The sequence below is a fragment of the Barbus barbus genome, assembly GCF_936440315.1.
Source record: "Barbus barbus genome assembly, chromosome: 21".
Classification (NCBI taxonomy): domain Eukaryota; kingdom Metazoa; phylum Chordata; class Actinopteri; order Cypriniformes; family Cyprinidae; genus Barbus; species Barbus barbus.
This window is the reverse complement of record NC_136749.1, coordinates 15286973-15310783: the sequence shown is the minus strand read 5'-3', so window position 1 is coordinate 15310783 and position 23811 is coordinate 15286973. Positions and strand designations below refer to the sequence as shown.

Genomic DNA, 23811 nt, shown 5'->3' with positions numbered 1-23811 from the left:
GCTAAGCATTTAGAAAACACCCACAGACATGTTTGATCTAATTTGTGGAGCTATTGTGGGGGGAAAATGAGTGTTCTTTGTCTACGAGATGAGAAATAGAATAGGAGGAGTGGAGAACAGGGAGAGCAGTTGATGTGCTCAAGTCATGTGGTGTACTGCTGACATCTAGTGAGCACCTTCCTTAACTATAATTATAAGGTCGTATGGATGGTATTAACAGTACCGGGTGGTGGAAAATTTTCTATAGGGTTGTGCTAGTTTCAACAATTTCAGCAAACATCCTAGCATGATTTAATGTTACACAGTTAAAGTTAAAGAATAAAAAGTTCATAAATATTAAAGACTAGAATTTGAAACATATTTGAAATAAAAGGTCAATTAAACACTATATTTCTATATAGCTTATATATTTATTATTATTATTATTATTATTATTATTATTATTAGTGTGCATAGTAGCTCAGGGAATTGGCCAGCCACCACTTCAAACACTTAATTTCACTTTTACAATAAATAAAATAAAAGTGTACTTGTGCCATTCAGTTTGTTTGTGAATCAGTGTGAGAGGGCTGTGTATGCACAAATAATAATTATTCGTATTGTATCAACATACGTATTGTAATTATCTACTGAAGATCTGAACTATATATTTAAAGTTCACACACATCATGTGCCTTACGGCGTAGAAAAAAAAAATACAAAAAACATGTTAGTACTGTTGCTATGACCTCATGTGGTTGACACACCCCAGGGTGATTTATGGTTGCTTTGCAACTCGACTGTTTACACAGATTTCAAACACGCCCACATAGTGTTTGTGGTGGAGGGGGAGGAGGGCTTGCACATGTTAAACTCTCCAACCAAATGTATCATTGGGTAAACTATAATGAGATGATTTCAAACTCTAGGTCATAAAAGGTCGAGAGAGCTCAACGCGCTGCAACTTCAGAAAACCCATGCAAATAGACAAAGCACCAGCAAATCAAGAAAACCTCTTCATCAGTTTGACAGCAGGGGCCTGTTTCATAAAACAAGTTTACCAAATACGCCAGGCTTATTTCAGTAAGTCTTACTTATTTTGAACCAAATCAACTGACAATAAGTCAGACTAACTGAAATAAGCCTGGCTTATTTTGTAAACTTGTTTTATGAAACAGCCCCCTAGTGGTGCAATGCTCACAATAAATGTTATTTGCAGTGCTTTTGTTTGTTGTGACAACACACATTTGCAACATGTGTGTTGTCAAATTGAGGAAGTTGTTTTCTTTATTTGCAGGTGTTTTATCTATTTGCAGCGCGTTGAGCTCTCTCGGCCACTGTATTACAGTGTATTTTAATATGTAAATTTTATTATACATATCTGAATTTATAATAAACATCAGCTTGTGCATGAGGTTCAGTAAGGGTACAAATCATGAATATTATGTTCCACAGATAGGCCATAACACACAAATGAATGTGACTGCAGGAATGCATAAAATATTGACATGTTACAGTTAAATCTGAGTTAAATCGGTTTACTTGTCTGTTGTGTAAATGGTGGATTTAGATAAAAAGGAGTTGAACCTACCTTTCTATCCTTTCTATAATGTTTTACTCCCATTTTCACCAGTAAGACAGAATGAATGCTAACAATTAATACAGAGCTTGTACCTGACTGCTCTTTGAATATCTATGAAGTCCCAGTAGTACCGATGAGTCCACCAGAAAATGTAGTTTGCTTCAGTATAGTTGCTCTTCAGGCAGGAATTGGTGCAATTGGTTTCAATTCAAATTAAACTTTGTTGATGTTGTGAGTGTCTGTTAGAGATTCAGTCATTTTTGGGATAAGGCACGGTTGTTCTGCAGCACTTCAGTCACCACGTTAATGCTCATACTTCTTAGAAGTTGTTTGTGGAAATAATTGACAAAATGGCATTATAATAAACATGTCAATTCAAACAAAGTATACAGAGGCTTAGTTCTGGAGTCTCATTGAAAAAACGTGCGACATGACATCTTTATAACTTTGCACTCATGGAAGCAAAAGATGACAATAAACAACCTGTATATAAACAAAGTGTTTATTTCTGTGGTGGAACTTACAGGACTTCTGTGGAAGATTTAGTTTGTGTCTAACGCTAATACTTACAAAAAACTGAAACAGCACTTAACAAAACAGTGTAATTGTAGTAACAACTTCAAATCGAGGCATGTGGCTTTTAATCAACAAAATGACAGAACAGTCATCTTTTATTGCTTTTTGACACCCCCTGCCCCCTGCTTCTGCTTCATCTGGTAGATCTGTTCGCAGGCAATGGACAGGCCCACCACAAGAGACACAAACTCTTCAAAATTCACCTCTCCATCACCATTAGAGTCCAAATCCTTCATAATCTTGTCTACAGCAGCAGGGTCCTTCTGAGACTTCAGTAGAAGAGACAAGAAGTACATGTTTAAAATAGAACAAATGGAAGCAGTTTTCCATGGAAAATGGAAAAAGAGTAAAGTTTTAGAAAGATAAGCAGGGCCAAAAATTTTAGGGGACCCTTGCTTCACCATATAGGGCCCCGATCATCACAGGGCCCAAGCCAATATCTAAAGTTGCCCCGCCCTGGGTGTAGCAATAACAGATGGAATGTTGTACCTTCAGAAAGCTGGACAACTCTGTCTCCATCAGCATTTTGAGCTCTCTGCGATTTAATGTTGATGTATTTCCACTATCTTTGCTCGCATAACGGTGAAACACTGTGATCAGCGTCTCCATCGCTCTCTCCAGATCAGACGGCATTGTGACTGTCTAGAGTAAGAGATAATGTATTAGTTTATGTGAGTGATTCATCCCTTAATCAAACTGAATACTGTGCAAACAGCCCATTGTTCTGCTACTGGGCAGACTGAAACAGAAGTGGATTTTTCCATTTGGAAATAAGCCAAAGTGTGAGCAATACCCACCAACCCTCATGCCAATAGATTCAGTAAAAATGAAGGCATGTAATAACAGTATGCTGAAGCAAATCTTTCAATTATTGAAGTATTAATAGCAGTTGTATAAACTGAACTGTTAATCTAGCTGTAAAGTTTAGATGCTATTATGTAAATGACGCTGACGTCCATAGAATCTGTGCATCTACGCATACGCCACATTCGTAGACTTCTCATTTTTCGTATTTCAAAGTTTTGTCCTACTAACGTTTAACAAGTAGCCATAACTTACAATATTAAGGTAAAAACGTTTTCTTTTCTTTTTATTAAAGTGCCTCAGTAAGGTAACTAAGTTAAACAAAGTTTAAATATAAAGGCGTTTCTGAATAGTAAAAGATTGCGTACTTACGCTGATAAAAGGCAGAGCGTCAGCTAAAGATGAAAGAATGTACTGAATGTCTCGTGCAAGAGCAGGTCAAGAAGCAGAGCAGGAATTTATACCGGGGCTCCGCCCGAATGATGAGTGGGAGGTTGGGTGAGTCTGTGGGTGAGAGCTGTAATGTGAACTGTTTAGGGCTTAAAGCCACAGAAAACGCTGCCTGAGATTTACAATCCAAACGTGAATTAGTGTACGTGAGTGTATGTATGTAAAGGAATATAACAGTGCTGTTAGAGATTTATGCATGAGAAATTCCACACCTAAACTTCCTGAAACAAACACACACCTTAAACCGGCCTAAGATGGTTTGTTGCTCTGATTTCCTGGATTTACCAGCTAGACAATAGTAAACCAGCTAAAACCAGCAACCACACTTGTGAAAAAGACATGCACTTAATTGTATTGACTGTGCACTTGCAGAATACACAGTGGAAAATTATATATTTTTACCTGTAATTTCAACATTTTAATTTACTTTTAATACACTCATGTTGAAAAACAAAAATCTGAATATGTTTTCACAAGCAGGAACAGCTTTCCATCATTTCCTTAGTGAATGACTCAAAGCTTTCACAATATGTGTCTCACCTTACAACACAACTTGTTTTGCTCTCATTTTTGGACAGATGTGTGAAAAGGATACTTGCCAGTTAAGGGTAGGGCTGCTGTCTTTGGCGGCAATAAGGCTTGTTCCAGTCTGCAAAGTAGGTATGAGGGGATGTCTCTACCCAGCACACAGGAAGTGCCTTTAACCATTTAGTCTATGTAAGAAAATGTACTTAAAGTGACCAACAACACAAGATATGGGTGTGTTTGGTAACAGAATTACTAAACATACTATAACATTTTATACATACTATACAGTAACAGTATGGAGTCAGAATGTTTAGCCAGAATTCACGCATTCACTGCACAACAGACCTAATAAATCAATATTTTGAAGGGAAAAGGCTAATCAAGGGGAGAGTTATTCTGGCAACTTGTATGACTTCATTGTAGCAGTTCTGGAAAATAAATGGAATCTCTATCAGTAGGGCATGGGAAGGAAAAGAGGAAGAGAGTGAATGGTCATGGGTGGATGACACATGATGTTGTGAGCGGGCGTGATTGTGTTATCGTGGTAACATGGTGAATTCCATGCAAGTACAGCTCTGAAGGGATTTCACAAGCGCAATTATCTCAGCATTCTTTTCAAGCTAGGGCATGAGGTTATTTAGTGGCCTAACTAGTAGTTTGGTCCACAGGCTAAAACAGATATACATCTATTCATAAATGAAAGAAGCACAAAAGAGAGATAGGGAGAAAAAAAAGTTTTTGCAACTACAGCATTGATCCATGCAGAAAAGACATGTACATTCAGGGTTTCTGCTGGTTTAATTAAAGTACATTTATGACTTTTTAAGACCAAATAAAGAAAGTGCAATGAATAAATTGAATATAGCACAATATGTCAATGGTCTGTAAATGTCTTGTATAAGCAACGCTTCAAAGTTTGTAAATACAACTTCCAATATATCTCCATTAGTTTTTAATTCATTTTACATACAAAAAATAACTAGCTCTGTTCCCAACCACGGAAATAATCATCAGTATTTTAATCTTTTGTTCCAGTGCAAATCTCTAAAGATTCTTAAATCAAGATGAACAAGATGTATATCTCAAGTAATCAAGATTTACTTGAGAAGCAAAATGACAGGATAAGAAGTCTTGTTTTATGATAAATGTTTAATACAAGAACAAATGCCAACGGGCTCAGAAAATTCAACAAACAATTTTTCATAATCCATAGATATTTGTTTCAAGCATAAATTCGCTTAATTTTATTCAATTTTTCATAGGTTCAGTTTGCATCTCAAGTAACTGTATTTCGATTTAAGGATGTTTAGATATTTTTATCGGAAAAGTGCATTCAACATTTAATGGCATGACTGAATTTTCTGCCCTGATTTAAGAACTTTTTAAGCCTTAATTTGTTTTAAGGATGAATTAGGACTTTCTAAAACCTTTTGAAAACCCACAGAAACTCTGATGTAAAAATAAACTTCCATGAGTTTTGTCCTGAAAATTATGTGCTTGTGTTCACACAGCCTGCAGAATTATTTCAGCCGATTACAGCAGTTTCACAACTATCTGGTTTTAATTGAAACACACTGAACAAATATTTGGTTGAGCTTCAACTGGAAGAGGCCCATATTTTTAATTCAATGCTAATTTGAACCTTATCTGCAGTTTGTCCTTTAAGGACTGAGTAGATTAAATAGAAAGTTGACAATGATTGGATTTTTTTTTTTGCAGGCTACCAGAACAGAGTCAGCAGAGAGTCCCAGGATGCATTGTGAGGCCTTAGGCAGTTAGCCAACACAGTTTAGCATACACAAAGGGTGGAGAACCCAGAACAATGAAAACACTTTGCGGGTTAAGGTGCGGTCACAAAATTTAGCTCCATGTCTGCATGGGAAGCTTTTACACTCCCGTATGAGTCTCCTGATTTAACAGATTCCTATTTCTGACTGGATGCCTGTGACATTTTGCTGAGCAACGATAAATGTAACTGCACCTTTAATCATCTGGAGTCTAACAACAGGAAAAGAAACACAATGGCACATGTATTCTTTCATCAACTTTTAATAACAAACCCCTTAAACAAAAATATATTGTAAACAGAACCAAAAATCACACATCTATAACTGGTATGACCACGTGTTTAGTTATCGTTCAGTTTGAATGGAATGGATAAAAAAAGGTCTCCTGTTGGCAAACACATCAGATTTTGTAGCTTCAGCACACTGCGATCTGGAAGCTGAATGGGTGACTGCGATAGTGATGGGTAATGATGAGGTAAGCACCTCAGTTCTTCCTTTTGCCCTTGCTGGTGGGTTTGGCGGGAGTTGGAGCAGGTGCTGCCTGGTAAAGAGCGGCTGACACTTTGTTCATGTAGTACAGTGCAAAGACAGAGAAGATCAGGCTATATGAGAGAGGACAGAGAAAGAAAGAACAAACAAACAGTGGCCAATTAGATAAAGATGAAGTTTGTTTCTGTGGTAATCAGTTACTATAAACATAAGTAATATCGTCCAACTTACCATGTTGTCACGCACACGCGATGCACCAAACCAGACGCAAACAGAGAGAGGCACAGGCACAAGACAACTAAGGAGAGAGATTAATTCTTTTTCAGACAAGTACAGATATTAATTCTTAATAAAATCAGTCAGAATCTGATTTAATTTCTATATTTCTTTAAAAAAAAATTAAGTATCTTATGCTTTTCAGGATTGCATTTATTTGATCACAAAAACAGTAGTATTGTGAAACATTATTATAGTTATTACAGTTAAAATAAGTTTAGCTGTTTTAATAAATTTAAAAATGTAACTTATTCCTGTTTACATTTTCAGCAGCCGTTACTCCAGTCTTCAGTATCACATGATCCTTCAGAAATCATTATAATATGCTGATGTGGTGCTCAAGAAACATTCTTATTAATGCTGAAAACAGTTGTGCTGGCTAATATCTTTGTGTAAACTGTGATGCATTTTTTCAGGATTCTTTGAAGTCGTTTTTTCTTTTTATGGAAATCTTTTGCAACACCATAAATGTTTTTACTGTCACTTTTGATCAATTTAATGTGTCCTTGCTTAATAAACGCATAAAGCTCTTTCAGAAAAAATAAAAATAAATCTTGAGCCCAAACTATTGTATGGTAGTGTACAGCAGTGGTTCTCAAACCTGTCCTGGGGACCCCCAGCCACCACACATTTTGAATGGCTCTCTCATAGGCCACACCCATTTCAAGTCTTGCAGATTCTACTACAGAGCTGATGAATTGAGTCTGGTGTGTTAAATGAGGGAGACATACAAAATATGCTGTGGTTGGGGGTCCCCAGGACAGGTTTGAGAACCACTGGTGTATAGTGTATTCATCTGAACTTTATGCAAGCTTGGAAGAGGATACACCTGACAATATCAGTCCAACATAAGGTTTATGAACAGTCTTGTGCATATTCTTTCTCGCACTTACTCTCTGGGAAGATTTTGGCTTGGAAGCCTTTGCCAAAGACAAGGTTCTCCAGGTTATTGAAAGCCTGTAATTGCGGGTTAAGAATTAACAGAAAACAGATGCGCAACACTTAAATAATGCTGAGCTTACACAAACTAGGGCTGAATGCATGACAAAGCAGCAGAAGGATACAGTAAGAGAGCAGACAAACAGCACTGATCCCAAGAAGCCCCCCAGGATGGTCAGCCACTCTGAAGAGCCCAGCTGCCGAGTGAACATCTGCATTCCTGCAAACACCAGCACTGACAGCAGACTGGACAACACCAGGGACGTGCTTGTGTTCACCGCTATAAAAACACAATAACATTACATGTTAGTAATACTATTATATCTCATTCGTGTTTTTTATTTTAAAGGAATATTTAAATATTTGTATCGTTAAATTTGCACTAAGATTAAGTTTAAACTCATCTAAAATACATTCAAATTAATTATATTAAGAAAGAATTCTGATAAATTAAGCGTATTGTTGTTTTTGGTTCCGCGACGGAAGTGTTCACTACGGAAGAATTTTAATCGGCAACGAGAGCAGAGAGCGATATAAAAAAAATTCGATCATCTATTGTTCTACAGAAAATAAACATTAATATACAAGAACGAAGGCAAACAAGCAAACGATCGATTACAAAGCAGGCAAATCTGCAAGTTTTTTGACACGTCAGTGTACGATCTTCAACACGCTCCGTGTGGAAACAAACACTACAGCTACAATTTTCATCTTTTGTTTGCTTTTAGTGGTTAATTGCTTATATAAATAGTAAGCGTCCACTAGAATATGTTATTATTCGCGTTCTTTCACCTTTTCTACAAATACTGTGCCGATGAGGATTGAAAATGTATGAACTGTTTTAGCATGGGTTAGCGGTGGGGCTAAACGTCATATAGTACAATGTTTTGCGCTTTTTTCTCAAACACAAAAGGGAGGAAACAACCACATTTCAACAAATTGCTAATGTTTTCAAAGTGACTAAAATGACAATCTGCAGCACGCAACTATTTTGCGATTAAGGGCTAAAAACTTCCAGCAAGCCAACTAACGTTATCTGTGCTATTTCACATCCATGCGTGCAAACAGTGCCATTAGCCAGAACATGATTTATCCCGAATAATTAATATAAAGCTACACTCACCCATATTTGACAGGTTCAAATCCTATCTTTTCAGTCCGAGGGCCAGCAGAGCAAAGATGACGCGACGCTAACGTCTAAAAACTGAGCCAAGAGCGAACTCCCTCCACGACCCTGCAGCTCCATCTAGAGGACAGAGGCGAGTACAACAGCCAGTCACATTATGCATAAACATTTTTATCAAGGGATGTTTGTCCCTGGAATGGGGTTATAACCTTTAGATGATAATTGTCTTGAAACACGTACAAATAAACAGTGTGTAGGCCTACATAAATATATTCATGCAAAAAAAAAAAAAAAAACTTAATCAAAGCAAGAAAATGCACACGTTTTAAAAATAAACACTATTATATATAGTGTTCCACCCTCGACTGGAACCCAAACGACTGTGTGCTCAGCATCCCTGCGCATGCTCAGACTGATCTCCCCCCGAACATCTCATAGATGGCTCAACAGACCACAGCAAGCACTGTTGGAAAACCCCTAAACCAACATGGACTGCGTTAAACTGGACCTCTCAGATATACATTATACACAAATAATATCATTATAACTTAAAGGTTCGTCTTATAGCCGCCAATTTCTATCGCAGGCACCACCATTTCGGATTATTTTGCGGTGTCCTGATCTTAATAAGCTGATAGTTGTTTTTAATGATTCTATAAATAGAAAAGGGCGCTGGATAACAGTGTTATTTCATTTGGTATTCATTTAACCACCGGCATAGTTCCAGCAATGGCAGATGCAGAGTTGCAAACCTTTACCTCCATAATGGACGCTCTCGTGCGCATCAGCGTAAGTAGCTACATTTGCATCGTGAAAACCCACATATTTGCACATTATCTGTGATTTGCATGCGGCTGTTATTTAACACACGAACGCACGTCATCTTTCTACGAAACGGGACATTTCAGTGTTTTTCATAGCCAAATGTAAAATAGCGCTAAAATAAATAAATAAATAAATAGCCCATTCTTTATTGAGAGCGTGCATATAATTTCCTCAGAATGTAGGGGAAAACACCTGTGTGGCTGTATTTTTCATCCTTTTCTTCCTACTGACACGCGAATAGGCCACGGCTGATTTTCCTCTGATATTATATGATGTATTTGCTTTCACTCGTGTAGGCCTAATAAGATGTAACAGAACGCGCGTATTTATTTCACCGTTCATTTAAGATTAAATATAGCCTATGGCCTACCGGCGCATTCAGTCTACCTTAGAATCGTATTGACGCATATCAGATATTGATAAAACGTATCAACTGATTTTATGACTTGGAGGAAAAATAGAGAAGGCTTTTTAAATCCAAGAAAATGTAAAAGGCCTTTGCATTGTCCATCGACAGGATGCATGTTGCCATAGAGACGGGATGCAAGAGCGCCTCGAGAGCCTCTGTGGGAAACGCCTGCGTGAGGGGCACGTGGAGCGAATAGCGAATTTAATTATTTGAATGGCTTATTGACTAAATTAAATGTATATGCTGTCAGCAGTGGGGAAAATAGTGACCAATTTTTGGCTTAAAATAGCCAAAAATGGATTTGCTGGTCTCCCAGGCTGCATGGTTTAGAGGGGTTTATGGAAAGCTGACTTCAAGATCTTCTTGCTAACCAGCTAAATTAGCTGAGCACCTGTCTGCTAGGATGAGTGTGTTAGCATTTTCCTTGCATTTGATTTGAAGCCAAAAAATATTGAAAAACCAAACAAAACAAAGGTACAAGACTGTGTACTAGTGAAGAACTAAAGTAAATGAACCTAAAAACAATCATAATGCAGATTTTCACCAGAAATTCTACTGTTAAACATGATTATTTAAAGAATGAGTTGAAATGACGTGGACTGACAGCTTTAACAAAACCACAAACCATCAATCAGCAAACTCAAAGCTCACAGTAGGTCTGTCTTTAAAGGTTTATAAGTTATCATTCAAAATCAGTTCCCCGTAAAGCAAATGAACTCTATTATAATTTCTTTCATTTAGATTCCACTGGTGAATGAATAATTTTAAAATAATTTTTACTTCCCTAAAAATGACTCCAAGTTAATACCAAATATGAAGCAGGTGGTTGGAATGTAAATAAACAAGATTTCTGTAACCTTGAACTGTATTACAGAAGCCAATATCAAGTTTTTCGAGTTTGAGGAGAGGCAGGCCGTTTCTCAATATGCGTACTTGTCTGTACTTGTGTTCTTGTGGACTTGTGAAACGTCATCAGTCGCTGCCCAAGTACTGTTCCAATTCAAAGTTCACATCTAGCCAAGTCCAGTTCAAATCCCCGGATGTGTTCTTGGTCCGCCCCTTTTACCGAGGATGCATCGAGAGGTGACTTGTGCGGACTTGATACGGGCCATAACCCAGAATTCAGTTCGTCCTCCCGTCCTCGAGAGTTCGTTCTTCTGAGTCGAACTTGGCAAGTCCAGACTCTGCGAACTTGGTATTGAGAAACGGCCGCAGTCTTCTACTTTCTGCCATTTTTAAATGCTTGAGTTACATTTTCACACTCCTCTTGGAAAGCTCAAAGATGACTACATTTGAACAGATTTCTCAATCAAAAACAACTCATAAATCTTTCATTTATGAATAAAATGGAGCCGCTGCAAATATCAGTCATATTGTGTGTGTCACTTATGATTTGAATATTGCATACAAGGATTTCCATTGTGACTCCCAATACTGCAAAACCAGACTTATTAAAAAATAGAAAAAAGGAAGTATTGAATGCGGTTTGAATAAACAATATGGCTGTTTGTGTGTGTTGATGTTTGATGTGCACATCTTTCTCTTGATATGCAAATGTTCTGACCTTTATGAGTTCTGACTAACCTATTTCCATATTGTTTACCTTACAAAAACTCAGTCCATAGCACAATCCATAATCAGTTTAAATGATTAAAATGGAATTGAAAAAAAATCAACTCCAAATATAACATCTTTAAAATCTACAGTGCTTCAAAATAAAATAAATAAAAACATGAAATTACACATATAACATCAAGAGTTAAGTATTTTTTTGTCAGGATATATGGCTATGATCATGTCTATAAATATCAACATAACCTATAATGTAAAGAGCTTGTTGCTTGATTGCATGTTTTCTTCTGCTAGTTGTTTATTTATCTCTTTCTCTGTCTAGTCCAATATGAAGAGCATAGAGCGAGAGCTGCACTGTCCAGTGTGTGAGGAGATGGTGAAGCAGCCGATAGTGTTGCCTTGTATGCACAGTGTGTGTGTGCTGTGTGCAGCAGAAGTTTTGGTTCAGAGAGGATACCCTCCACCCGAACTCCCTCCAGAGCCCAACACTCCCACCTCAAGCCCCATCACACGCTCTCCCCGACAAGCACGCCGGCCTCCACCCAAAACAGATCGTCTAGACCGGGTGATCAGAACAGGTTTGTGTGTTCATTAACAGACACCGAGATCAAAATCAAGAGTGCTTACATTTTATTAAATGGCCTGTTGGGAGACTTGATTCTGATTTGTCAATCAATTGGTCGCTCTGGTATTTTTATAATGAACACTAAACTGTATACTACTACTATTAAAATGTTTGGGGTCGGTAAGACTTTTTAATGTTTTGCTCACCAAGGCTGCATTTATTTGATCCAAAATACAGTAAACATTGTAATATTGTGAATATATGTTTTATTTTAATATGTTTTAAAATATAATTAATTCCTGTGATGGCAAAGCTGAATTTTCAGCATCATTACTCATTCAGAAATCACTCTAATATTCTGACTTGGTGCTCAAGAAATATTTCTTCTTATTATCAATGTTGAAAACAGTTGTGCTGCTTAATATCTTTGTGAAAAGCATGATATTTCTTTCAGGATTTTTTGAAAAGCAGATGGTTCAGAAGAACATTTATTTGAAATAGAACTATGCAAAAGTCTTTACTGTAAATTTTAATTAATTTAATGCAATCTTGCCAAAAAAAGTATTATTTTTTTTATCCGAATAAAAAAGTTTTAGTGACTCTGACAGCTAATTTTTACACTCTTGTATCTCTTTGTGGTCCTTTTATTCTCCCACAATCAAATAATTTCAGCTCAAATTAAATCTTAAATAAATTTAAGAATCATGCCAGCTTGTTTATTATTTAGAAAGTACAATTGATATATTATTTGTCTAAATAAGATTAAATATTATTTATAAAATAGTTTGAATAATTATATTGCTTTTTATTTACTAAACTAATTTTAACAAGTTCAGTAAATCCTGACAGCATGCTAATTTAATAATTTATTTGTTATAATTACAATATTTATTTAAAAATGATTTTGTTATTTAATTAAACAATATATTTTTTAAAAACATTAAAATACCATTTAAAATGTTGGCATCAGTGCAAAGGTTTATAGATGTTACTGTATCATTCAGATGTATTGCATTTGTGCAGCACTTTGCAGATGTAGCAGCCGTCGTGATGGGCTGATTCTGAATGTGTCAGCACACAGCGGGCCTCTGGATTCTGTTTTCTTTCTGCATTGATTAGCTTTTCCTTTCTTCTTCCTGGCTGAGATTTATTGGGGCTTAAATAAACTTTAATGTTGGAAACAGCTTTTTCTAACTGTATCTCTTTCTCTTTTTGTGCAGTGTGTGGGACACATCCAGGACGCAGGCGTAAAGACACTCCGCCTGTGATCATGCTGTTCCCCTGTCCCACCTGCAGAAAAGATGTGGAACTAGGAGAGAGAGGGCTTGCAGACTGCCTGAGAAACCTCACGCTGGAGCGCATAGTGGAGAGGTCTCTGTCTTTCTCTCTCTCACACGCAAACATACTTCCACACAATTCCTGTTTGTTTTAACTCGTGCTACATTCAAATTGAATTCCAGTAACTGTGCTGTACAATGCAGAAATGTTGCTCTACTGGTTTTGAACACTTGAGATGTTCTGAACTTGCATCTATTCATAGGCACATCACCAAAGAGATTGATAGCTCACAGGGTACGTGGACCAATGAAATCACTACTGGCAGAGCAAAATGAAGTAAAGAAAAGGAGGAGACAGAAAAATATTTAGTTTCTTCCTTCCAGTAAAGAGCATGTATGGCTCCCATTCTGAACTCCAGTAAAAATGTTCACAAGCAATTAGCCTTAAACTTTCAAAACCACCATAAACCAGCATCTTTTAAAATATGATTCATTTAGTTGCAACGCATAGTATAGCATGGCCACGATTTTATTAAAATGAGGAAACAAATGAGTACAACATGGACACAGATTAATAAATAGCAACTTCATAGCAACGAGATTGATTTTTTCTTCCGCATGTCATGTGTGGAGCTTCGTACATGACTGAGCGTGTCTGGCACAAGATGTGTTATGGAATGTAAAAACAAAATAAAACAAAACATTAAAATACATTTAAAACATGTATGTTAGATTGTTAAACTATTTAAATAAGGACATGATATTCCTTTTAACATCTATAATAAAATCTAAAGGTAGGTAATATCAGTCTCTCCTCTCACATCGAGGGTGAAAACTTGAGGGTTGAACATTGTTGAACTTGTGAGAAAACTGGGGATCTGAATGCTTTGGACGGCTGAGATGCATCTATATATACAATGCACCACCCACACACACATGCTATAATGTATGTGCACATACAAATATATAATACAATTTAACAAGCATGCTTACATACGTGTTTACTTTTCAGATTAGCCTGATGTTATTCATTTCGAATGCACATTAGATGACTGATGTCTTTCTTTGTCCACGTGTGCAGGTACAGGCACACCGTGAGTCTCGGCAGCATGGCAGTTATGTGTCAGTTCTGCAAACCTCCTCAGGCCCTGGAGGCCACCAAAGGCTGCGCTGACTGCAGGTCCAACTTCTGTAACGAGTGCTTCAAGCTGTACCACCCCTGGGGCACACCACGAGCCCAACACGAACACATCCTGCCCACACACAGCTTCAGACCCAAGGTAAAATCACATGGGCCCATTCTGAGAGAGGATCAACACTAATGTACCACATACTGTACATTAAGAGAGCGAGAGTCTTGGAGTCAAATCATAAATTCCTGTGTTGACATTCAGGTTCCACTTTTTTTTTTCCACTACCTTCCAGTGTTTTGAAGAAATTGACCGGCCATGTACATTACCGTTCAAAGGATTTTTTAAAAAGAAATCAGCAGTGATGCATTAAATTGATAAAACATTTATAATGTTACAAAAGATTTGTATTTCAAATAAATGTTGTTCTTTTAAACTTTCTATTTATTAAAGAATCCTGTAAAAATTAGTATGATTATGATTAGTATGATTTCTGAAGGATTATGTGATACTGAAGACTGTAGTAACGGCTGCTGAAAATTCAACTTTGCCATCACAGGAATAAATAATATTTTAAAATATACTGAAATAGAAAACAGTTCATTTAAACTGTAATGATATTTCAGAGTATTACTGTTATTATTATTGTTTTGATTGCTTCTATTGTCCTCATTTGTAAGTCACTTTGGAAAGTGTCTGCTAAAATGTAAATGTTATTAATGTATATTTAAAACATACTGTAAGTGCAGCCTTAGTGAGCATAACAGCCTTCTTTCAAAAACAATAAAAAAAAAATCATTCCGACCCACATTTTTGACTGTGCTATGTACAGTATACGTGCAAAACAGTATTTTGCATTATTTTTATTTATATTTTTGGCCATGTGACAATGGATTCTTTTATCTATTTTTAACTTAATCCCATGCAAATAATATTCAAATATTGCCCTTCTCCACAGTAATCTACACAGATGATTTTTGATAAACTCTTACAGTCTCAAAAGTTCCTCTTAAACTCATTTCCACTGTCTGTCTTATTCCTTGTCCATTTCTCTTCCTTTCTCTCTCTCTCTCTTACTCACATGCAGATATTAGTGTGTGTGGAGCACGAGCAGGAGCGGTTGCAGTTTTACTGCAGGTCATGTCAGCGTTTGTTATGCCCACTTTGTAAACTCCGTCGAGCCCACAGTGGACACAAAATCATGCCTATTGCGCTGGCTTACCAAACTCTAAAGGTATCCATTCCTGACATTAATCCTTATGTGCTCCATAGTCTTTAGACTGTAAACATTATAAATATGCCCAACATGCCCTTCTTTCCTGTATAAAATGGTTATTTGGGCTAATCTTTCTAAGCTCTAGCCCCGCACAGCTTTGAATGATCAAGGGCAGAGAGGAGAGGATTTCCCCTCAACGACTAGGCAGCTCTAGCAGAAGCTCTACGGTGTTATTGGTGTTTAACAGTAACTCATCATTCTCCATGTTGTGAAATCACAGGAGAAGATCACCAAGGAGATGAACTACATCTTGGCCAATCAGGAGTCCGTACAGGCACAGATCACCCAAGTAGAGAGCGGCATCGCTCAGACTGAGGTACACAGCTCTGGTGTTTTAATTATACTTTCAATGTTTGTGAGACACCTCTTCATCTCAGGGTGTAAGAGTGGTGTGGAAATGGAGTGGGAAGTGATTTTTCCAATGTGTTATAAACTTTTAGCTTTCAAAATAGAAGATGGAAATTGTGGAGAAAAAAATAAATAAATAACTATATATATATATATATATATATATATATATATATATATATGTGTGTGTGTGTGTGTGTGTGTGTGCATGTTTATGTGGTTTATGAGGACACAAATTTGTATAATGACATGGGTATGACAGAGGTATTACAATATGAAGGTGGTTTATGAGGACACTGCCTATGTCCCCGTAATTCAAAAGGCTTAAAAAACATACTAAATGGTGTTTTTTTGAAAATCTAAAAATGCACAAAGTCTCCTGTGAGGGCTAGGTTTAGGTGTAGGGCAATAGCACACACAGTTTGTTCAGTATAAAAACCATTACGCCTATGGAGAGTCCCCATGAACCACAAAAACCACCATGTGTGTGTGGCTAAATGTCATGGCGAGGATGACCAAGATTCATTGTGGAAATGAAATTAAAATGTCCATTATTATTATTGATAATATTAAATTTCTAATTATTTTTATGTAAAAATCTAATTAAAATATCCATTATTATTATTATTATTATTATTATTATTGATGATGATAAAATAAATAAAAAATTCAAGTGAGAAGTGTTTTTTTAGTCTCCTGTGCTTTTTCAGTGGTGTTTTCAAAGTAATTTAAATATTTGAAGAGTTTATTTGCAAAAACAGATAACTCTTTTCAAAAATCATGTTTTTTATTATGTTATCATGTTTTTATTGTGTTTTATTATGTTAGTTAGCTGTATTTTTTGTTATTTTTAACCTAATCAAAATAACCCAACTGCAGTTTGACTGAGATTAATTCGAATGCACAATGAAAAAAAAAAAACTTTTTGAAAATTGTTATCTGTATTTGCAAATGAACTCTTCATTTATTTGTGAAAACTAATGATGAGAAAATGTGATGGTGCGGATGACCAAAATTAAATGATATGTAATTAAATTTTTGATAGTAAGAATTATAGAAAAATGTTGTGAATTTAATATTTTTTATTATTATTATTATTAAATTTTATATTAATTGAATGCAAATATTTAATTTATAAATTTTAAACTATAAATGAATTAAAAATAAATTAAATTTTTAAAGTTTACAGTACATATTAAATTATTAAAATATTAATGACTTTTAAATAGCCACAATGAGAGGTCTCCTCCAATATGTAATAAAAAAGAATATAAAGAAATTTACGGTCAAGCTTTGCTAATCTCCTTTTTTGTCCTGTTAATAATATGTACCTCTGTGTTCAGGTGAACAGCGGAGTGGCTAAGGAGCAGCTGAATCAGTGTGTGAGTGAATTGCGCGGTGTGCTAGCAGAGCGTCAGGGGGCCTTAGCCATGTTTCTGGAGGGGGCTCGTGCACAGCGGGCAGGGGCTCTGAACGCACAGCTCTCAGAAAAACAGAGTCTTTTGGAAAACGCAGGGCTGCTCACATACACTCAAGAGCTGCTTAAGGAAACTGACCAGTCGTGCTTTGTGCAGGCCGCCAGAGTCACGCACAACAGGTTAGAGTGTATGTTTGTGGATGTGGGTTGCTGTGATTGTGCAAATCTGGCCATTTTTGAAATACGAATCCCACAATAGCCTATTGTGTGTTTCCATAGAAACATTTTCAAAGTACACAACATAAATATGGGAATATTATGTTACACATGATCACTTGGTATGCAGAAAGCTTGATTTTTTTATCTCTTTCTAATCCTCAGACTGGGAAAAGCAATAGAAAATCTACAGCATTTCTCTCTATCTGCTGATCCCTCGTTCCGACACTTTCAGATGGACGTCTCCAGAGAACTCAAAGCGCTCAGCAGCATGGACTTTATACAAGGTTTTCATAAAAACACGCTTTTCTAATTCAAATATAATAATTAAATGCACATGCATTTGAATTTGCATTTAATCATACCCCTTTTGTTCCTTCTGCAGCCCCATTGGCTCCTGTGATTGACACTCAAAAGACCTTGGCCTATGACCAGCTGTATTTGTGCTGGCGCCTCCCACAGGACTCCGCCCCCGCCTGGCACTACTCAGTGGAGTATCAGAGGAAAGTGGGTGGGACTGGAGCATTATGGGGCAGAGTCTTGTCTGAAGGAAGCTCGGGAAGTAACGGCACACACAGTTCATGGCAGCGTCTGGATGATGTGGGCGGGACCAGTGCAGTGATTGACAAGCTAGAGATGGACAGTGTGTATGTCCTGAGAGTTCGAGGCTGTAATAAGGCAGGGTTTGGAGAGTACAGTGAGGAGGTATATCTACACACACCTCCTGCACCAGGTAAGATGCACAAATAAACAAACACACTTCTGTCTGAACCACTTCAAAATATCAGAGACACATTTATTTTTCTCCAGCTCTCCCAGTTTATTGCAATATTGAATGTTTCGTTATTATTTTGCATCTTTCCCACTCATTCTACTTATTCGACTTGCAATTTACATTGTCTGTCATCCACTTGTTTTTCATTTTTCTTGTTTATCCATCCGTTGAATGATTCATTGATGTTTTTTCTTTCATGCATTCATTTATTGATATTCCATCCATGAATATCCATGCATTCTTATCCATCCATCAATGTCATTCATTGATTTATTGATTCATCAGTCTTTTTGTTCATTTTTGTTTGTTCACTTGGCATCTATATCAATTATTCATTTATTTATTGAATGACTCATTTGTTTAAATCAATTGATCCTTCCATCATACAATTACTTCTGTTGCTTATCAGTAGTATATTTCTCCATGCATATCCACAACTCTTTGACATGTCTGTTTTTGCTCTTCTCTCTGTATTATTTTTCCTTTTGTTTCCTGTTATTCTCCACCTTCCTTTGCTCCTGTTATCTCTGCTGTTTCTTTGACTTGTATTCCTGTTTAACTGGAATATATCAGCTGCTTGATCTCCTCTGAATCCTAAAATCCTTGAATATGTACAATGTTCCTGCTGTCCTCTTTGTTTCCCTCTTTTCTCCAAATTTCCAATCCCGTTTCTCCCTTTTTTCGCTTATCCGTACATACCCCCCTCTTTCCGTCTCCTGTTTATATGTCCACTCCCTCATCCTCTGTTCATTTGTTCTGCTCCTTATGACCTGGGCTTTCCAACCCTCTCCTCCACTCCATTTCTCTTGCATACCTTAATCTCAGTGTTGTCGTTCTGCCTGGATTCCCGCTGGGGCCTACACGCGGAGCGGGTGGCGCTGGGAAAAGGGCAGACATACGCCCGGAGTGTTCCTGGAATGACTCTGTTGCAGGCTGCAGATCGGGCCCTCACCTCATGTCACCTCACTTCTGACCTCCTTGTGGCCGATGTTTCCATCACACAGGGACGACACTACTGGGCATGCTCAGTGGAGCCTGGATCCTACCTGGTTAAGGTCAACATAGGAATTAGTATATTAAATTGATTAGAAGTGACAGTCAAGCCATTTATAATGTTACAAAAGATGACTGTTTCAAATAAATGCTGTTCATTTGAACTTTCTGTTCACCATAGAATCCTAACAGAAATGGATCACAGTTTACACAAAATATTAAGCAGCACAGCTGTTTTCAGCAGTATTGAAAATGCTTCTTGAGCACCGAATCAGCATATTAGAATGATTTCTGTAGGATCATGTGACACTGAAGACTGGAGGAATGGTTGCTGAGGATTCAGCTTTGCATCACAGAAATAAATTACATTTAAAATATATTAAATAGAAAAGTTTGTATTCATTTTATTAATTTATTATTTATTTTAGATTGCATATTAAATTAAACTGATATTTCACAGCCTTACTGTTTTTACAGTATTTTTGATCAAATAAATTTAGCCTTGGTAAGTATAAGAGACTTCTTTCAAAAACTAAAAATAAACATTTTACCAACCCCACCCCAAACGTTTGAGTGGTAGTGTACATTCTGTGAAGTAATATCAAAGAGTAAGCCAAATTACTGAATAAAGTTTTATTTTCAAGGATTTAATTTTTAATGAAGAATTTTTTTTTTTTTGTTATATCATAGTGACACTTTTGTATTTATTTATTTATTCCACAAAAAATAATAATATGAAATCAAAATGAATTTAATTATAAAATAAAATCTCAAGTTCACAGAAGTATATTCAAGTTATATTTATGAATTGTATTTTTAGTGTATTAATATATTTTAATAAAATACATTTTAAACTGAAAAAAAAAAAACTGAGTTGTGTTCTCTGTATGTAGGTGGGAGTGGGTATTGAAGCAAAACTACAGGAGTGGTTCCATCTTCCACAAGACATGGCAAGTCCACGGTGAGGAGAAACTTTTAGGAGTTTAAGAGTTGACTAACTCAGAATGACTTATGTAGGCTATATTATTGATGATTTTATTTTTTTCCTTCTATTTCTCTCCGTAGGTACGATCCAGACAGTGGTCATGACAGCGGCGCAGAGGACGCCCAAGACTGTCCTCCTCCATTCTGTTTCCTCACAATGGGCATGGGCAAGATCTTACTACCCAAGTGTGGGGCGTCTAACACATCTACTGGCCCCCTCACTGCCCCCTTACCACCTCGCCTCGGACTGTGTCTGGACTTCGAGAAGGGGCGGCTCACTTTTTACGACGCACACTCTTTGCGGGTGCTGTGGGAGGGGACTGTTGATTGCTCCGCCCCTATTTGCCCAGCATTCTGTTTCATTGGTGGAGGTGCTCTGCAGCTGCAAGAGCTAATAGCCAATCGCAGTACAGAACAGAACCCACCAAGAAGAGTGACCATCCAAACACGTGCCACCGATGCCGGTCACTAAACCGTCTGATCGCTTTGAAACTAGTCAAATCTGCACCTTTAAGCAAATATTCTTTTATCGTTTTTTATCGACTTTGTTTACCTGCTTATTTCGTAGCTAATGATGCAATGACTGAAGATATTTTATATTAAGATTAATTTAACTTCAAAGGATAGGTATTAAAAAGTGGTTATGGATGCTAACAACATGTAGGTCAATATTAAATAATGAGGAATCGTTCATTTTTGTGGCAACAAAATCAAAAAAATTAAATCAGGTATGATTCAGGTTCACACATAACACCTTCATTTTGAATATTCTTTTGAAAGCAAATGATTCCTCGCTATTTACAAACTCGTTTTCCAGCATTGTTAGCATGCAAACTGTCTAATAAGGGTGTGCTAATAGTTAGCAAACATCTTGATTTGTTCATTAACAATGTATGTGCTCTTTACAGGAACGTAACAATGCCATGAAATGTGATCACGTTGCAATTCAAATCCATTTGAGACAGTTTATGGCTGTCTTGTTTATCAATTTCATGTTTCTAAGTAGTTCCCAATGTCCTTGAATTGTCTTGCTACTTTGAGGGTCAACCAAATGCGACATGTTGTATTGGTGTCAGTACACGTCCTGTGCATAGAGACCTTGTCTGTTTGGTTTGTTTGGGCCAAAACAGGGCTGAAGGATGCCTTCAGGAAGCGAAACTAAAAGAACAACTGTGTAATGAAAAGAACCTGCTTTTGTGATATCTCTACAGGTGCCTGCTCTAGTGTTACATAACCGACTCTCCCATTTGAATGTCCTAAATAATAATCTCCAAAACAATACAGTCTCTGACACACCTCATACTTTTTTTTTTCATAATCATGACTGTTATGGTCATGTCTTGTTTCTTTTTGCAGAATGGGTATGGTGACAACAATTTAGCGGGTGAAGTTTAATTTCAGAAATGGATGCTGCTTATGACCGTGCAACTGTCAGTCATTACAGTGTGTTGTTGAAAGGAAATTTCTGAATTGTATACTGATTGTCAGTTGTATTTATTGTGTGCAAGTGAGTGAGTGTGTGATATGTTATTGCAATAAAGACAGTTGCTGAAAGCTCTGGTTTTGGCCATATTTTCTGCTATTTGGATGCATTGTTGCAGATTCAGTCTCCTTGTGTGAATTTATATCGATGTTGAGGATATTATGTAGCATTTCTTAAACATGCTGGTCCTTTGAAAATTGGCAAAATGTTTGTAAAAGACACTAAATGGAATAAAGCATCAACATTTGTCATTTGTATTATTTTTTGCCAATGACTAAGGAAGCATTTACACAGAACACATTTTTGCATTCCACTGTGCTTCTTTTTCTATGTAAACACATGCTAGGTGGACATGTTGCGCTCACATATGACACGGTGTTCTAAGAGGCTGCGCTAAAGGTAAAATAAGATAAGGTAAAAAAATAAACATCTTGAGACATTGCTATTTTCCCAATTTCACTGCTCCACACTGATCTGTGTGAACCGGCTTTAAAGGGTTAGTTTACCCAAAAAATGAAAATTCGTTCATTAATTACATAAATTAATCATGTTGTTCCAAACATGATTTGGAACACAAATTAAGATATTTTTATCAAATCTGAAATTAACAAAGTTCGGGAGGAGCGTGTCAGATACTTAGCCTAATTAACACAGGAGGGTACTCACCAAAATGTCGGAAGACGGTAACTTAGGGAGAAGAATTGTTGAATAAATTGTGTTAACTGTAAAAAAACACTCCCTGATTCTCTGTTTTTATGGTTCCTTGGACCTTCCCAAGTTTAATTCTTCTACTAGATAAACTGCAGGTGAAACCTAGCTCACATCTTCCTTTTTGCTTTTGGGCATTGGGGTTTCTTTCCAGGCTTGATTCAGATAAGATTCACTCATCTCACTCACTCTTCTGCTGTTCTCCACACAAACTGTGATCTCATTAACAGTCCATTACAGGTTCATTTGTCCAGATTATCTTTTACTTTTGTCTGTTGATGAAGAGATCTGTGAAAATGGAACAATTTGGACAGCGGTTAGTTGTATTGAGCCTGTGCTTGCTGACTGCTGTGATCATCTCAGAACAAAGTGAGTATTAAATCACTGCTCTCATTTACTTTTGTTAGCAACTAATGACATTTTATGCCAATTTCAGTGCTTTGCCTTTGGATATTTCAGTCCTTTACCTTTTGAACTTCCTTACCTCAGAACTTCCAAACGATCTTAGTCCTGATGATGAAATTTGCCCCATGGGCACATCCAGGCGTCTGAACATGTCAGAGGCCTTTAACATGATCACACTGGAGTTTGGGTGGGATTCCCAGTTTTGTTAGTCTTGTCAAACAGCAGTTAACTATGTAAAATATAAAGTTAATCAAGAATAAAGGTCCGCCATTAAAATATCTCCTTTCTCTCTCCATCGCTAGACTGGGAATGTTGCACAGATGACAGAATTGTTTCAGCGCTCAGATCGGAATTATGATGGATATTTGAATCATCGTGAGTGCATGGTATTCCTCGGACATTTCTTCAGAACCATTGGATGAAACAGGCACATATACATTTTGATGGGAAAGCATAGCCCTAGAAAACAATCTAGAGGTTAAGAGGTCATAATTGAAGTATATGTTAATGCAAAATCTTTTCTCTTTCTCTACTAAATAAACTAAATATGCAGCTTAACTGGTTTCATGTAGTCTTTGTTTAGCACTTTGATGCACTTCACATCAAGTAAAGACTAAACGACTGACAAATGACTGAACAAAATGGACAAACAAATAGTTTTTCTACACCATAATTGTGATCCTCGGTGTTACAACACAAAACAAGGAACTGTGCATCTACTTCTGAGGCTGTTTCAAACTGTAAAGCAAAAATCAGTGCTACATCCTCTTATTGTGACGCAAGAACGTAATTGTGGTTATAATTTATTAGCAGGTTCTTTTCACATAATGTCAATATTTGATCAGAAAATCCTGAGACATATTATCAAGTGATTAAAGTGAAAGGAAAAGAA

At 36.8% G+C, this 23811-nt stretch overlaps 3 protein-coding genes across 4 annotated transcripts; 1 reads left to right on the top strand and 2 right to left on the bottom strand.

The window, feature by feature from the left end:
- Positions 1–2047: 2047 nt before the first annotated feature.
- Positions 2048–4055, bottom strand: LOC306887899 (protein S100-A1-like). 2 transcript variants are annotated; one of them, XM_079445920.1, is made up of 4 exons: positions 3991–4055; positions 3314–3458; positions 2627–2775; positions 2048–2406 (listed from the first exon to the last, which is right to left on the bottom strand). In XM_079445920.1, exons 3-4 carry the CDS (start codon positions 2768–2770, stop codon positions 2233–2235), a joined length of 318 nt encoding a protein of 105 aa, XP_079302046.1. In that variant the 5' UTR covers positions 2771–2775; positions 3314–3458; positions 3991–4055; the 3' UTR covers positions 2048–2232. The 2 variants fall into 2 exon arrangements, with proteins under 2 accessions (XP_079302046.1, XP_079302045.1); XM_079445919.1 differs by having other exon boundaries at positions 2627–2779; positions 3991–4025.
- A 1899-nt stretch (positions 4056–5954) lies between these two features.
- LOC306887313 (dolichyl-diphosphooligosaccharide--protein glycosyltransferase subunit KCP2-like) lies at positions 5955–8658 on the bottom strand. Its single transcript, XM_079444954.1, has 5 exons — positions 8534–8658; positions 7536–7690; positions 7365–7428; positions 6427–6493; positions 5955–6308 (listed from the first exon to the last, which is right to left on the bottom strand). Exons 1-5 carry the CDS (start codon positions 8535–8537, stop codon positions 6191–6193), a joined length of 408 nt encoding a protein of 135 aa, XP_079301080.1. The 5' UTR covers positions 8538–8658; the 3' UTR covers positions 5955–6190.
- A 607-nt stretch (positions 8659–9265) lies between these two features.
- LOC306887310 (tripartite motif-containing protein 46-like) lies at positions 9266–21868 on the top strand (the record flags this gene model as incomplete). The annotated part of the gene is made up of 12 exons (XM_079444951.1): positions 9266–9325; positions 11665–11920; positions 13128–13278; positions 14266–14464; positions 15402–15548; positions 15811–15906; positions 17282–17535; positions 17737–17858; positions 17957–18304; positions 19172–19401; positions 20233–20300; positions 20405–21868. The coding sequence occupies 12 exons, from the start codon at positions 9266–9268 to the stop codon at positions 20793–20795; spliced, it is 2322 nt and encodes a 773-aa protein (XP_079301077.1). The 3' UTR covers positions 20796–21868.
- Between the last annotated feature and the right edge of the window lie 1943 nt (positions 21869–23811).

Bases quoted from the DNA above. Each gene is read 5' to 3' on its own strand.
- LOC306887899 (XM_079445920.1), bottom strand. From the start codon at position 2,770: ATGCCGTCTGATCTGGAGAGAGCGATGGAGACGCTGATCACAGTGTTT. The intron at 2,407-2,626 runs GTACAACATTCC...CTTCTACTGAAG, and splicing joins AGTTGTCCAGCTTTCTGAAG to TCTCAGAAGGACCCTGCTGC.
- LOC306887313 (XM_079444954.1), bottom strand. The intron at 7,429-7,535 runs GTATCCTTCTGC...CCGCAATTACAG, and splicing joins TGTTTGTCTGCTCTCTTACT to GCTTTCAATAACCTGGAGAA. The intron at 6,309-6,426 runs GTAAGTTGGACG...TCTCTCATATAG, and splicing joins CGCGTGTGCGTGACAACATG to CCTGATCTTCTCTGTCTTTG.